General features: G+C 57.5%; 1 protein-coding gene across 2 annotated transcripts in view; it reads left to right on the top strand.

Annotated features, from left to right (window-relative positions):
* Positions 1-12,137, top strand: part of GRIPAP1 (GRIP1 associated protein 1) — a 555,884-nt gene that overhangs the window by 516,185 nt on the left and 27,562 nt on the right. For both annotated transcript variants that reach the window (XM_078664658.1, XM_078664657.1), the window contains one exon: positions 10,864-11,018. In XM_078664658.1, coding sequence (XP_078520784.1) covers positions 10,864-11,018 — 155 coding nt within the window. The remainder of the gene's footprint in view (positions 1-10,863; positions 11,019-12,137) is intronic.

Here is a 12,137-nt window from a genome sequence, read left to right as displayed (position 1 = left end):
AGGGGGCGGAAAGAGAGGGGGAAAAAGAGGGGAGGCAGAAACAGGAGGGGAGGAAACACGAGGGGAGGACAACGAGGGGAGGGCACAGCGGGAGGAAAACGAGGGGAGGAAAAGAGGGGAGAAAAGAGAGGGAGGAACAAGAGGGGAGGAAGAGGGGAGGAAAAGAGGGGAGGACAAGAGGGGAGGAGCGGGGAGGAAAAGAGAGGGGGAGGAAAAAGAGGGGAGGACACAGAGAGGGGAGGAAAGAGGGGGACAAAGAGGGGGGGAAAAGAGAGGGGAGGCAACAGAGAGGGCGGACACAGAGAGGGGAGGAAACACGAGAGGGGAGGAAAAGAGAGGGGAGGAAACGAGGGGAGGAAAGAGAGGGGAGGAAAGAGAGGGGAGGAAAACAGAGGGGAGGAACAGACGAGGGGAGGCACACAAGAGACGCAGGGAGGAAAGAGAGGGGAGGGAAAAGCGGGGAGGAACAGAGCGGGAAGGACCAAGAGGGGAACACAGAGGGGAGGAAACCGCAGGGGAGAGGGGCACAGCGGGCGTCCACCTCGGGTCTCCCCCGGTGGTGTTGGGCGGCCCCGCTCCCACGCGGGGCGTACCCCCGCTGTGCCTTCTTCCCCTTCTTTTCTTCCCCCTTCTTTTCTTCCCTCTCTTTTCTTCCCCCTCTCTTTTCTTCCCCCTCTTTCTTCCCCCCTCTTTCCCCCCTCTTTTCTTCCCCTCTTTTCTTCCCCTCTTTTCTTCCCCTCTTTTCTTCCCCCTCTTTTCTTCCCCCTCTTTTCTTCCCCTCTTTTCTTCCCCCCTCTTTTCTTCCCCTCTTTTCTTCCCCCATTTTCTTCCCCCCTCTTTTCTTCCCCCCTCTCTTTTCTACCCCCTCTCTTTTCTCCCCCCTTCTTTTCTTCCCCTCTCTTTTCTTCCCCCTCTCTGTCCTTCCCCCTTCTTTTCTTCCCCCTTCTTTTCTTCCCCCATTCTTTTCTTCCCCCTCTTTTCTTCCCCTTCTCTTTTCTTCCCCCTCTGTTCTTCCCCTCTCTTTTTCCCCCCTCTTTCTTCCCCCTTCTTTTCTTCCCTCTCTTCTCTTCCCCCTCTTTTCTTCCCCCCTCTTTTCTTCCCCCTCTTTTCTTCCCCCTCTTTTCTTCCCCTCTTTTCTCCCCCCCCTCTTTTCTTCCCCCTCTTTTCTTCCCCCTCTTTTCTTCCCCCTCTTTTCTTCCCCCCTCTTTTCTTCCCCCTCTCTTTTTCTTCCCCCTCTTTTCTCCCCCCTCTCTTTTCTTCCCCCTCTCTTTTCTCCCCCCTCTTTTCTTCCCCCTCTCTTTTCTTCCCCCCTCTTTTCTTCCCCCTCTCTTTTCTTCCCCCTCTCTTTTCTTCCCCCTCTCTTTTCTTCCCCCTCTCTTTTCTTCCCCCCTCTTTTCTTCCCCCTCTCTTTTCTTCCCCCTCTCTTTTCTTCCCCCTTCTTTTCTTCCCTCTCTTTTCTTCCCCCTCTCTTTTCTTCCCCCTCTTTCCCCCCTCTTTTCTTCCCCTCTTTTCTTCCCCCTCTTTTCTTCCCCCTCTTTTCTTCCCCCTCTTTTCTTCCCCCTCTTTTCTTCCCCCTCTTTTCTTCCCCCCTCTTTTCTTCCCCTCTTTTCTTCCCCCCTCTTTTCTTCCCCCTCTCTTTTCTACCCCCTCTCTTTTCTCCCCCCTCTTTTCTTCCCCCTCTTTTCTTCCCCCTCTCTCTTTTCTTCCCCCTTTTCTTCCCCCCTCTTTTCTTCCCCCTCTCTTTTCTACCCCCTCTTTTCTTCCCCCTCTCTCTTTTCTTCCCCCTCTCTCTTTTCTTCCTCCCCTTTTCTTCCCCCCTTTTCTTCCCCCTCTCTCTTTTCTTCCTCCCCTCTTTTCTTCCTCCCCTCTTTTCTTCCTCCCCTCTTTTCTTCCCCCTCTCTCTTTTCTTCCCCTCTTTTCTTCCTCCCCTTTTCTTCCCCCCTTTTCTTCCCCCTCTTTTCTTCCCTCTCTCTTTTCTTCCCCTTCTCTTTTCTTCCCCTTCTCTTTCCTTTGGCCGTCTCTTTCCTTCCCCCTCGCCTCCTCACCCTCCCCACCCTTTCTTCCCTCTTCTGACCTTTCTCCCCGCCGCCGTCATCTGTCCCTCCTCACTCGTCTTTCCTCTGACCTCGCGGCCCCTCCTCCTCCTCTGATAGGTCCCTCCTCTGTGCTCTAGAATCACCCTGATGATTCCAGCCCTCCTCTTCCTTCTCATACCCCGTATCCCCTATTTTGCAGCCTCTCTTCTCCCAGCCAGTATCCCGTCGGCTGTGTACCCAGCCTCTTCCCTCCTGTCCCTTGGCCTCCTCGCCCCTTATACTCCCAGGCCCCCCCACCCCCCTGCTTCTCTCTCTCTGGCCTCCTTCCTGTGCGCATGCGCCGTGCGGGCTGCTCTGCCGCCACCCTGGTTAATAAAACATGGTGGAACTTTCTCTCACCTGAATTATTTACACCTCGTGGTCACTGCCCCCGCCCCCCCCCCCTTCCCTTCCTCCTGAATGTGCTGACAGCGCTGAACGCCTCCTGCGGCCCGAGTGCTGCTGGGAGTGGACGGCGTGGTACCCCTCCGGGCCCCCTCTGCACACGGGGGGGGGGGGGCACGTGTGTCTGGGGGGGCAGAGGTTAAGTTGGGGACCCCTCCACAGGGACAGCGCGTGGCCGTGTGATCTCACTGGATGAACCCCTCCTCGGCTGAGGTTGTTTGAGCAGTGACCCACCCCCCAGGGTTGGATTCGGATCAAAAATCGGGCCGGGCAGATCTGTGACTGGGGGTGAATGTTTTGCCATTGTGCAACATTCCGTCCATCACCTTGTGTGTTTTGCTGTTCACCCTATGTGGGACGGGTATGCCCAGATGTGAGTCCCGTGCTCTCCACACCACTGGAGTCAAGATATCCTGGCTGAAGACGGCTGATAGCCAGAAACCGGTCTTAGGATGCTTGATTCCAGTCCAGGGAAGGCATGGTTTGGCAGTTCGGTCTGGACTGTTCCCATGAGGCACAGGGTCAAGGCTAATTTGCATGTGGCCATGTCTGAACTGGGGTGGTATGGAGTACAAAAAAACAATGGATTAAGGCCCAGATTTCTGTACTGGGGTGAATGTATGACATTGTTCTGCATTCTGTCCATCAACTGTTGTTTTTGCATTTGTTACCCCGAGTGGGACGGGTTTGCTCAGACGTGGGTCCCGTGCTCACTACGCCACTGGAGTCAAGCTATCCTGGCTGATGAAGGCTGATAGCCAGAAACCGGTCCTAGGATGCTTGATTCCGGTCCAGGGAAGGCATGGCTTGGCAGTTCGGGCTGGACTGTTCCCATGAGGCACAGGGTCAGAGCTGATTTGCATATGGCCATGTCTGAACTAGGGTGGCTTGGTGAGCAAAATAACGATGGATTAAACCCAGATCTGTGACTGGGGGTGAATGTTTTGCCTTTGTGCAACATTCCGTCCATCATCTTGTGTGTTTTGCTGGTCTCTGACAGAGGCCTGTTTTGATAAATTCACTTAGATAAAAAAAACGGCACGGATTGGTTCACCACCACACCTGAATACTAGCGAGGCCACTTCTGTTCAAGCCCCCTGCCCCCACTCAGTGTGCACACATTAATGGGCCGGCCCAGCGAGAGAAAGGAGTTGAGACCTCTGCCAGGTGGTAAAGGGTAGGTAATAGAGGCCCATCTGCCTCCAGAAAGGATACTCGGGCACCCACTAGCCCGCCTTCACCATCCCAACAGCAAAGATACCGCCAAATCAGCCCCCAGGATGCCCAAAAAAGGGGCCCACAGCTGGAACTCAGATACCAGCCCCTCGGCCATTGCCCGAGTGCCCGCCTTACCAATCCAACCCTCCCACTCCCCCAGTGGAGAGGTGACTACTATCACTGGGTGAACGGGGATGGAAGACCCCTTCCACAGCTGAGGTAGCCCCTTGTCCCCATGAGTCCTCGGTGTAGGATCAGTATTTGCGGGTCCTCAGACAGGACACTGTGTGGACAACGGACACTGACCGATGCTCCATTGTCACTCACTCACACCTTCTGTCCCTGCTGTGCGCAGCGGCCGCTCTAAAACGTTTGTGTGCTCGCGTGGAGTCTGGATTGCCTCGAGACCCGTGGAGTCTGGGTTGCCTCGAGACCCGTGGAGTCTGGGTTGCCTCGAGACCCGTGGAGTCTGGGTTGCCTCGAGACCCGTGGAGTCTGGGTTGCCTCGAGACCTGTGGAGTCTGGGTGGCCTCGAGACCCGTGGAGTCTGGGTGGTCACGAGACCCGTGGAGTCTGGGTTGCCTCGAGACCCGTGGAGTCTGGGTTGCCTCGAGACCCGTGGAGTCTGGGTGGCTACGAGACCCGTGGAGTCTGGGTGGCTACAAGACCCATGGAGTCTGGTTTGCCTCGAGACCCATGGAGTCTGGGTTGCCTCGAGACCCTTGGAGTCAGGGTCCCTTCGAGACCCGTGGAGTCTGGGTTGCATCGAGACCCGTGGAGTCTGGGTTGCCTGGAGACCCGTGGAGTCTGGGTTGCCTCGAGACCCGTGGAGTCTGGGTTCCCTCAAGACCTGTGGAGTCTGGGTTGCCTCGAGACCCGTGCGGTCTGGGTTGCCTCGAGACCCGTGCAGTCTGGGTTGCCTCGAGACCCTTGCAGTCTGGGTTGCCTCGAGACCCGTGGAGTCTGGGTTCCCTCAAGACCTGTGTGCACGAGTGGAGTATGGGTTGCCTCGAGACCCGTGGAGTCTGGGTGGCCTCGAGACCCGTGGAGTCTGGGTGGCCTCGAGACCCGTGGAGTCTGAGTGGTCACGAGACCCGTGGAGTCTGGGTGGTTACGAGACCCGTGGAGTCTGGGTTGGCTCGAGATCCGTAGAGCCTGGGTTGCCTCGAGATCCATGGAGCCTGGGTTCCCTCGAGACTCGTGAAGCCTGGGTTGGCCTCGAGACTCGTGGAGCCTGGGTTGCCTCGAGACCTGTGGAGCCTGGGTTCCCTCGAGATCGGTGGAGCCTGGGTTGCCTCGAGACCCGTGGAGCCTGGGTTGCCTCGAAACCCTTGGAGCCTGGGTTTCCTCGAGACCCGTGGAGCCTGGTTTGCCTCGAGACCCGTGGAGCCTGGGTTGCCTCGAGAACTGTGGAATCTGGGTTCCCCCGAGACCTGTGGAGTCTGGGTTCCCCCGAGACCTGTTGAGTCTGGGTTGCCTCAAGACTTGTGGAGTCTGGGTTGCCTCGAGACCCGTGGAGTCTGGGTTGCCTCGAGACTTGTGGAGTCTAGGTTGCCTCGAGACCCGTGGAGTCTGGGTTGCCTCGAGACCCGTGGAGCCTGGGTTTCCTAGAGACCCATGGAACCTGGGTTGCCTCGAGATCCGTGTAGCCTGGGTTGCCTCGAGACCCGTGGAGCCTGGGTTGCCTCGAGACTTGTGGAGCCTGGGTTGCCTCGAGACCCGTGGAGCCTGGGTTGCCTCGAGACCCGTGGAGCCTGGGTTGCCTCGAGACTTGTGGAGCCTGGGTTGCCTCGAGACTTGTGGAGCCTGGGTTGCCTCGAGACTTGTGGAGTCTGGGTTGCCTCGAGACCCGTGGAGCCTGGGTTGCCTCGAGACCCGTGGAGCCTGGGTTGCCTCGAGACTTGTGGAGTCTGGGTTGCCTCGAGACCCGTGGAGCCTGGGTTGCCTCGAGACCCGTGGAGCCTGGGTTGCCTCGAGACCTGTGGAGCCTGGGTTGCCTCGAGACTTGTGGAGCCTGGGTTGCCTCGAGACCCGTGGAGCCTGGGTTGCCTCGAGACTTGTGGAGCCTGGGTTGCCTCGAGACCCTTGGAGCCTGGGGTGCCTCGAGACCCTTGGAGCCTGGGTTGCCTCAAGACCTGTGGAGTCTGGGTTGCCTCGAGACCCGTGGAGTCTGGGTTGCCTCGAGACCCATAAGCCTTGCTTGCCTCGAGACTTGTGGGGCCTGGGTTGCCTCGAGACCCGTGGAGTCTGGGTTGCCTCGAGACGCCTGAAGCCTTGCTTGCCTCAAGACTTGAGGAGTCTGGGTTGCCTTGAGACCCGTGGAGTCTGGGTTGCCTCGAGACCTGTGGAGTCTGGGTGGCTACGAGACCCGTGGAGTCTGGGTGGCTACGAGACCCATGGAGTCTGGTTTGTCTCGAGACCCGTGGAGTCTGGGTTGCCTTGAGACCCGTGGAGTCTGGGTCCCTTCGAGACCCGTGGAGTCTGGGTTGCATCGAGACCCGTGGAGTCTGGGTTGCATCGAGACCCGTGGAGTCTGGGTTGCCTCGAGACCCGTGGAGTCTGGGTTGCCTCGAGACCCATGGAGTCTGGGTTCCCTCAAGGCCTGTGGAGTCTGGGTTGCCTCGAGACCCGTGCAGTCTGGGTTGCCTCGAGACCCTTGCAGTCTGGGTTGCCTCGAGACCCGTGGAGTCTGGGTTCCCTCAAGACCTGTGTGCACGAGTGGAGTATGGGTTGCCTCGAGACCCGTGGAGTCTGGGTGGCCTCGAGACCCGTGGAGTCTGGGTGGCCTCGAGACCCGTGGAGTCTGGGTGGTTACGAGACCCGTGGAGTCTGGGTTGGCTCGAGATCCGTAGAGCCTGGGTTCCCTCGAGATCCATGGAGCCTGGGTTCCCTCGAGACTCGTGAAGCCTGGGTTGGCCTCGAGACTCGTGGAGCCTGGGTTGCCTCGAGACCTGTGGAGCCTGGGTTCCCTCGAGATCGGTGGAGTCTGGGTTGCCTCGAGACCCGTGGAGCCTGGGTTGCCTCGAAACCCTTGGAGCCTGGGTTGCCTCGAGACCCGTGGAGCCTGGTTTACCTCGAGACCCGTGGAGCCTGGGTTGCCTCGAGAACTGTGGAATCTGGGTTCCCCCGAGACCTGTGGAGTCTGGGTTCCCCCGAGACCTGTTGAGTCTGGGTTGCCTCAAGACTTGTGGAGTCTGGGTTGCCTCGAGACCCGTGGATTGGGTTGCCTCGAGACTTGTGGAGTCTAGGTTGCCTCGAGACCCGTGGAGTCTGGGTTGCCTCGAGACCCGTGGAGCCTGGGTTTCCTAGAGACCGATGGAACCTGGGTTGCCTCGAGATCCGTGTAGCCTGGGTTGCCTCGAGACCCGTGGAGCCTGGGTTGCCTCGAGACCCGTGGAGCCTGGGTTGCCTCGAGACTTGTGGAGCCTGGGTTGCCTCGAGACCCGTGGAGCCTGGGTTGCCTCGAGACTTGTGGAGCCTGGGTTGCCTCGAGACTTGTGGAGCCTGGGTTGCCTCGAGACTTGTGGAGTCTGGGTTGCCTCGAGACCCGTGGAGCCTGGGTTGCCTCGAGACTTGTGGAGCCTGGGTTGCCTCGAGACTTGTGGAGCCTTTGTTGCCTCAAGACTTGTGGAGCCTGGGTTGCCTCGAGACCCTTGGAGCCCGGGGTGCCTCAAGACCCTTGGACCCTGGGTTGCCTCAAGACCTGTGGAGTCTGGGTTGCCTCGAGACCCGTGGAGTCTGGGTTGCCTCGAGACCCATAAGCCTTGCTTGCCTCGAGACTTGTGGGGCCTGGGTTGCCTCGAGACCCGTGGAGTCTGGGTTGCCTCGAGACGCCTGAAGCCTTGCTTGCCTCAAGACTTGAGGAGTCTGGGTTGCCTTGAGACCCGTGGAGTCTGGGTTGCCTCGAGACCCGTGGAGTCTGGGTGGCTACGAGACCCGTGGAGTCTGGGTGGCTACAAGACCCATGGAGTCTGGTTTGTCTCGAGACCCGTGGAGTCTGGGTTGCCTCGAGACCCGTGGAGTCTGGGTCCCTTCGAGACCCGTGGAGCCTGGGTTGCCTCGAGACTTGTGGAGCCTGGGTTGCCTCGAGACTTGTGGAGCCTGGGTTGCCTCGAGACTTGTGGAGTCTGGGTTGCCTCGAGACCCGTGGAGCCTGGGTTGCCTCGAGACTTGTGGAGCCTGGGTTGCCTCGAGACCCTTGGAGCCTGGGGTGCCTCGAGACCCTTGGACCCTGGGTTGCCTCAAGACCTGTGGAGTCTGGGTTGCCTCGAGACCCGTGGAGCCTGGGGTGCCTCGAGACCCTTGGAGCCTGGGTTGCCTCAAGACCTGTGGAGTCTGGGTTGCCTCGAGACCCATAAGCCTTGCTTGCCTCGAGACTTGTGGGGCCTGGGTTGCCTCGAGACCCGTGGAGTCTGGGTTGCCTCGAGACGCCTGAAGCCTTGCTTGCCTCAAGACTTGTGGGGCCTGGGTTGCCTTGAGACCCGTGGAGCCTGGGTTCCTTTGAGACTTGTGGAGCCTGGGTTGCCTTGAGACCCGTGGAGCCTGGGTTCCTTTGAGACCCGTGGAGCCTGGGTTGCCTCGAGACCCATGGAGTCTAGGTTGCCTCGAGACCCCTGAAGCATTGCTTTCCTCGAGACTCGTGGAGCCTGAGTTGCCTCGAGACCCGTGGAGCTTGGGTTCCTTCGAGACCCGTGGAGCCTAGGTTCCTTCGAGACCCGTGGAGCCTAGGTTCCTTCGAGACCCGTGGAGCCTGGGTTCCCTCGAGACCCGTGGAGCCTGGGTTCCCTCGAGACTCGTGGATCCTGGGTTGCCTCGAGACCAGTGGAGCCTGGGTTGTCTCGAGACCCATGGAACCTGGGTTCCTTCGAGACCCGTGGAGCCTGGGTTCCTTCGAGACCCGTGGAGCCTGGGTTCCTTCGAGACCCGTGGAGTCTGGGTTGCCTCGAGATCCATGGAGCCTGGGTTGCCTCGAGACCAGTGGAGCCCGGGTTGTCTCGAGATCCGTGGAGCCTGGGTTCCTTCGAGACTCGTGGAGTCTGGGTTGCCTCGAGACCCATGGAGCGTAGGTTCCTTCGAGACTCGTGGAGTCTGGGTTGCCTCGAGACCCGTGGAGTCTGGGTTGCCTCGAGACCCGTGGAGTCTGGGTTGCCTCGAGACCCGTGAAGTCTGGGTTGCCTCGAGACCCGTGGAGTCTGGGTTGCCTCGAGACCCGTGGAGTCTGGGTTGCCATGCATGTACTGTGGGTCATGTAATAATGGTTCAGTCGCCTGGGTACCACTGATGCCCAGTGGATATTTTAAGGAATCATGTCACATGGCGTCCGCTGTTGCCCAGTTCTGAATGGCCGCAGATGTAGGCGGTGCAGACCCAGGCATGCAGTGTGGGTGGCTTGGTGGCAGATCGGACTGGGAACACAAACCAGCCCTGGCAAATGAGTCCGATGGGGCGGGGTCTATGCTGCAAAAACTGCCCCGGTTTACAAAAACGGCCTCCCAGGGGTCCAAAACCACCTCCCACTCCTGCAGCCCATCGGGAAAACGCCTGGTGCCCGCTATGGCCACTCTGGCCCACTGCAGTAGCGGCCCGTGTTGGGAGTGCTGCCGGGCGCTGACGTGGGGCGGTTGAGGGCCAGGGTGGGGGGTAGTAAACTACGGATTACGGCCGATTAGAGATAAGTAAACATATAAATAAATAAAACGAATTTCGATGCGCGCGCTGCATCGCATTTTCCTGGATTGTGTCCTGTCTCAGCAGCCAGATCCTGAGCGGACCGCGGTCTAGCCCCAAGGGGATGTATAGACATGGTCCTTTAGTCGAAAGGGTGTTGCTTCTGGCATTCATCCGCGACTGTAAATTCCTTCCTACAGACACAGCAGTACTGTCCGGTTTCTGGCCAGGATCTTTACATTTGTTTGGGCTTCTTTGGGAACTCCTCAAATCCATTCATCCATCTGTGTTGGGGTTTCAAGGGGACATCCTTGATCTGTGGATTGAAATATTTCAATCTGATTCTTCGTTCTCACCTTGGCTCTTCTTCCGGTTGCTCACCTTGAAGTGTTGCATACTTCGTTCATTTACAGGCAAATTTTCTTTGTGCATATCCTGCCTCAGTGGGCATCCACATGATTTCCTGGTCCCTGCTGAATGGGATATCTAGGTGAATTTTGAGCACAAGGTCTTGACTGTACTGGGGTGTAGCTTGGAGTCCTGGCTCCTGGTGATATTGGGTAAAGCCGGGATGCACTACGAGAGCTATTTAGCACCTAAACAAGGTTTGAAGCTAGTTGAGCGGTACAAAAGGGGGTGGTGATGGACGGAGCATCCGAACCAATCAAACACACCCAGTCAGCAGATCTGGGTTTAATCCATCACCGTTCTTTAGCCCACTCTGCCACCCCAGTTCAGTCATGGCTATATGCAAATCAGTCTGACCCTGTGCCTCATGGGAACAGTCCAGCCCGAACTGCCAAGCCATGCCTTCCCTGGACCGAAAACAAGCTTCCGAGGACCGGTTTCTGGCATTACAGCCGTCTTCAGCCCGGCTTGCTTGAATCCAGTGGCAAAGTGAGCAAGGGACTCACGTCTGAGCATATCCTGCCTCACTTATGGCGGCCAAAGCGGTACAAAAGGGGGTGGTGATGGACAGAGCATCAGAACCAATCAAACACTCACACCCAGTCAAAAGATCTCGGTTTGATCCATCACCGTTCTTTAGCCCACTCTGCCACCCCAGGGAGGACCTGGCTTGGCAGTTCGGGCTGGACTGTTCCCATGGGGCACAGGGTCAGGACTGATTTGCATATGGCTGGGTTGAAACTGGAATGGCATGGTGAGCAAAAAAACGATGGATTTAGGCCCAGATCTCTGTACTGGGGTGAATGTATGACATTGTTCTGCATTCTGTCCATCACCTGTTGTTTTTGCATTTGAAGCTAGGTGAGCACCTGTCTTGGTGCCCTCATGAGTGATAAGCCACACTCTACAAGTACTGATTGATTGATTGATACGTCAAAAGAGAAAGTATTTGCTTTTGAATTGGGGTGAATGTCCAGAAAGTTGGTTACTGACAAGAAACCTGGCATAGGCATGTTGTAGATTTGTAATCTGTTGTGTATAAAGTCATAGGCTTTCCGTGTCTTACTCCGCCCCCCTTTAATTCCCGTAGATGTCACGACGATGCACGGACAGGTGGACCGCAGCAGCATCGGCAGCGTGCTCCGAGACCTGGTCAAGCCTGGCGACGAGAACCTGCGGGAAATGAACAAGAAGCTGCAGAACATGCTGGAAGAGCAGCTGACCAAGAACATGCACCTGCAGAAGGTAAGGAGACAGGGTGACTCTGGGGTTGGGTACCAGCTCATCAGGAGATGGAGGAGGGCAGCATCCGTGCCCGAAGAGGCAGAGTATAGATCACAAATGCCCTGTCCAAGAAGGTAAGGAGACAGGGTGGCTCTGGGGTTGGGTACCAGCTCTTTACTAGATGGGGGTGGGCAGCATCCGTGCCCGAAGGGGCAGAGTATAGATCACACATGCCCTGTCCAAGAAGGTAAGGAGACTGGGTGGCTCTGGGGTTGGGTACCAGCTCATCAGGAGATGGAGGAGGGCAGCATCCGTACCCGAAGGAGCAGAGTATAGATCACACATGCCCTGTCCAAGAAAATGTAAATGTAAATGTCCAGTATTCGTAAAGCGCAAACAATTACCCGAGGGTGTCAAGGCGCTGGGGGCCGTCAGGAAGATTAAGCGAGCTATTGCCCAGAGTCGCATGGTGCTGGACTGATCTGCCGCCGGCACCGGGGATCGAACCGTGAGCCCCCGGGTTCTGGAGTCAGCTGCCCTGGCTGCTGCACCACACTTCTTGTGCAATGGAGTCGTGATCTAAGGACACTGTAATGAGGAGGGGCTCAATCACCCTGAAGGGTCTCGTCCACCCTCGGGGACAGATTTGGTGCTGTGTTTTTCTCACGTAGGCAGATGTATCCAGTTTCACCCCCCCCCTCAAGCTCGAGCTCCTCATACTGCACACATGCTTTGCCAGGAGCCTCCACGTGTGCATCTTGACATGTGCTGGTGTTTTGGCCTGGTTGCCTGGTTACCACAAAGGAGACACAATTATCAGAAGGAGAGGAATTCATTGAATAGATGACAAATGGTGCTCAAGGGGAACAGTTGAACTGTAGTTGTGTGCGCGCCCTCGGCCCTTTGTGAGGCAAGCTGGAAGCAAACAAATGCGTCGCATTAGGTGTTGAGCATTCCTGAAGACGGGTGTCCATAACCTTGGTGCTGTGAAACAAGCATGCAAGCACTGCTTTGTGCACTGATGGATGGAAAAGAGAAGGTGTGGGCTGTCCGCGGTGCTTCGATGTATCGGTGTGCACGCTGCCCATAGTGCTTCGATATATTGGTGTGCATGCTATCCATGATGCTTTCATGTATTAG

Source organism: Lissotriton helveticus, chromosome 10 (genome assembly GCF_964261635.1).
Source record: "Lissotriton helveticus chromosome 10, aLisHel1.1, whole genome shotgun sequence".
Lineage (NCBI taxonomy): Eukaryota > Metazoa > Chordata > Amphibia > Caudata > Salamandridae > Lissotriton > Lissotriton helveticus.
Note: the sequence above shows the minus strand (reverse complement) of the source record. Positions and strands in the feature narration are given on the sequence as shown.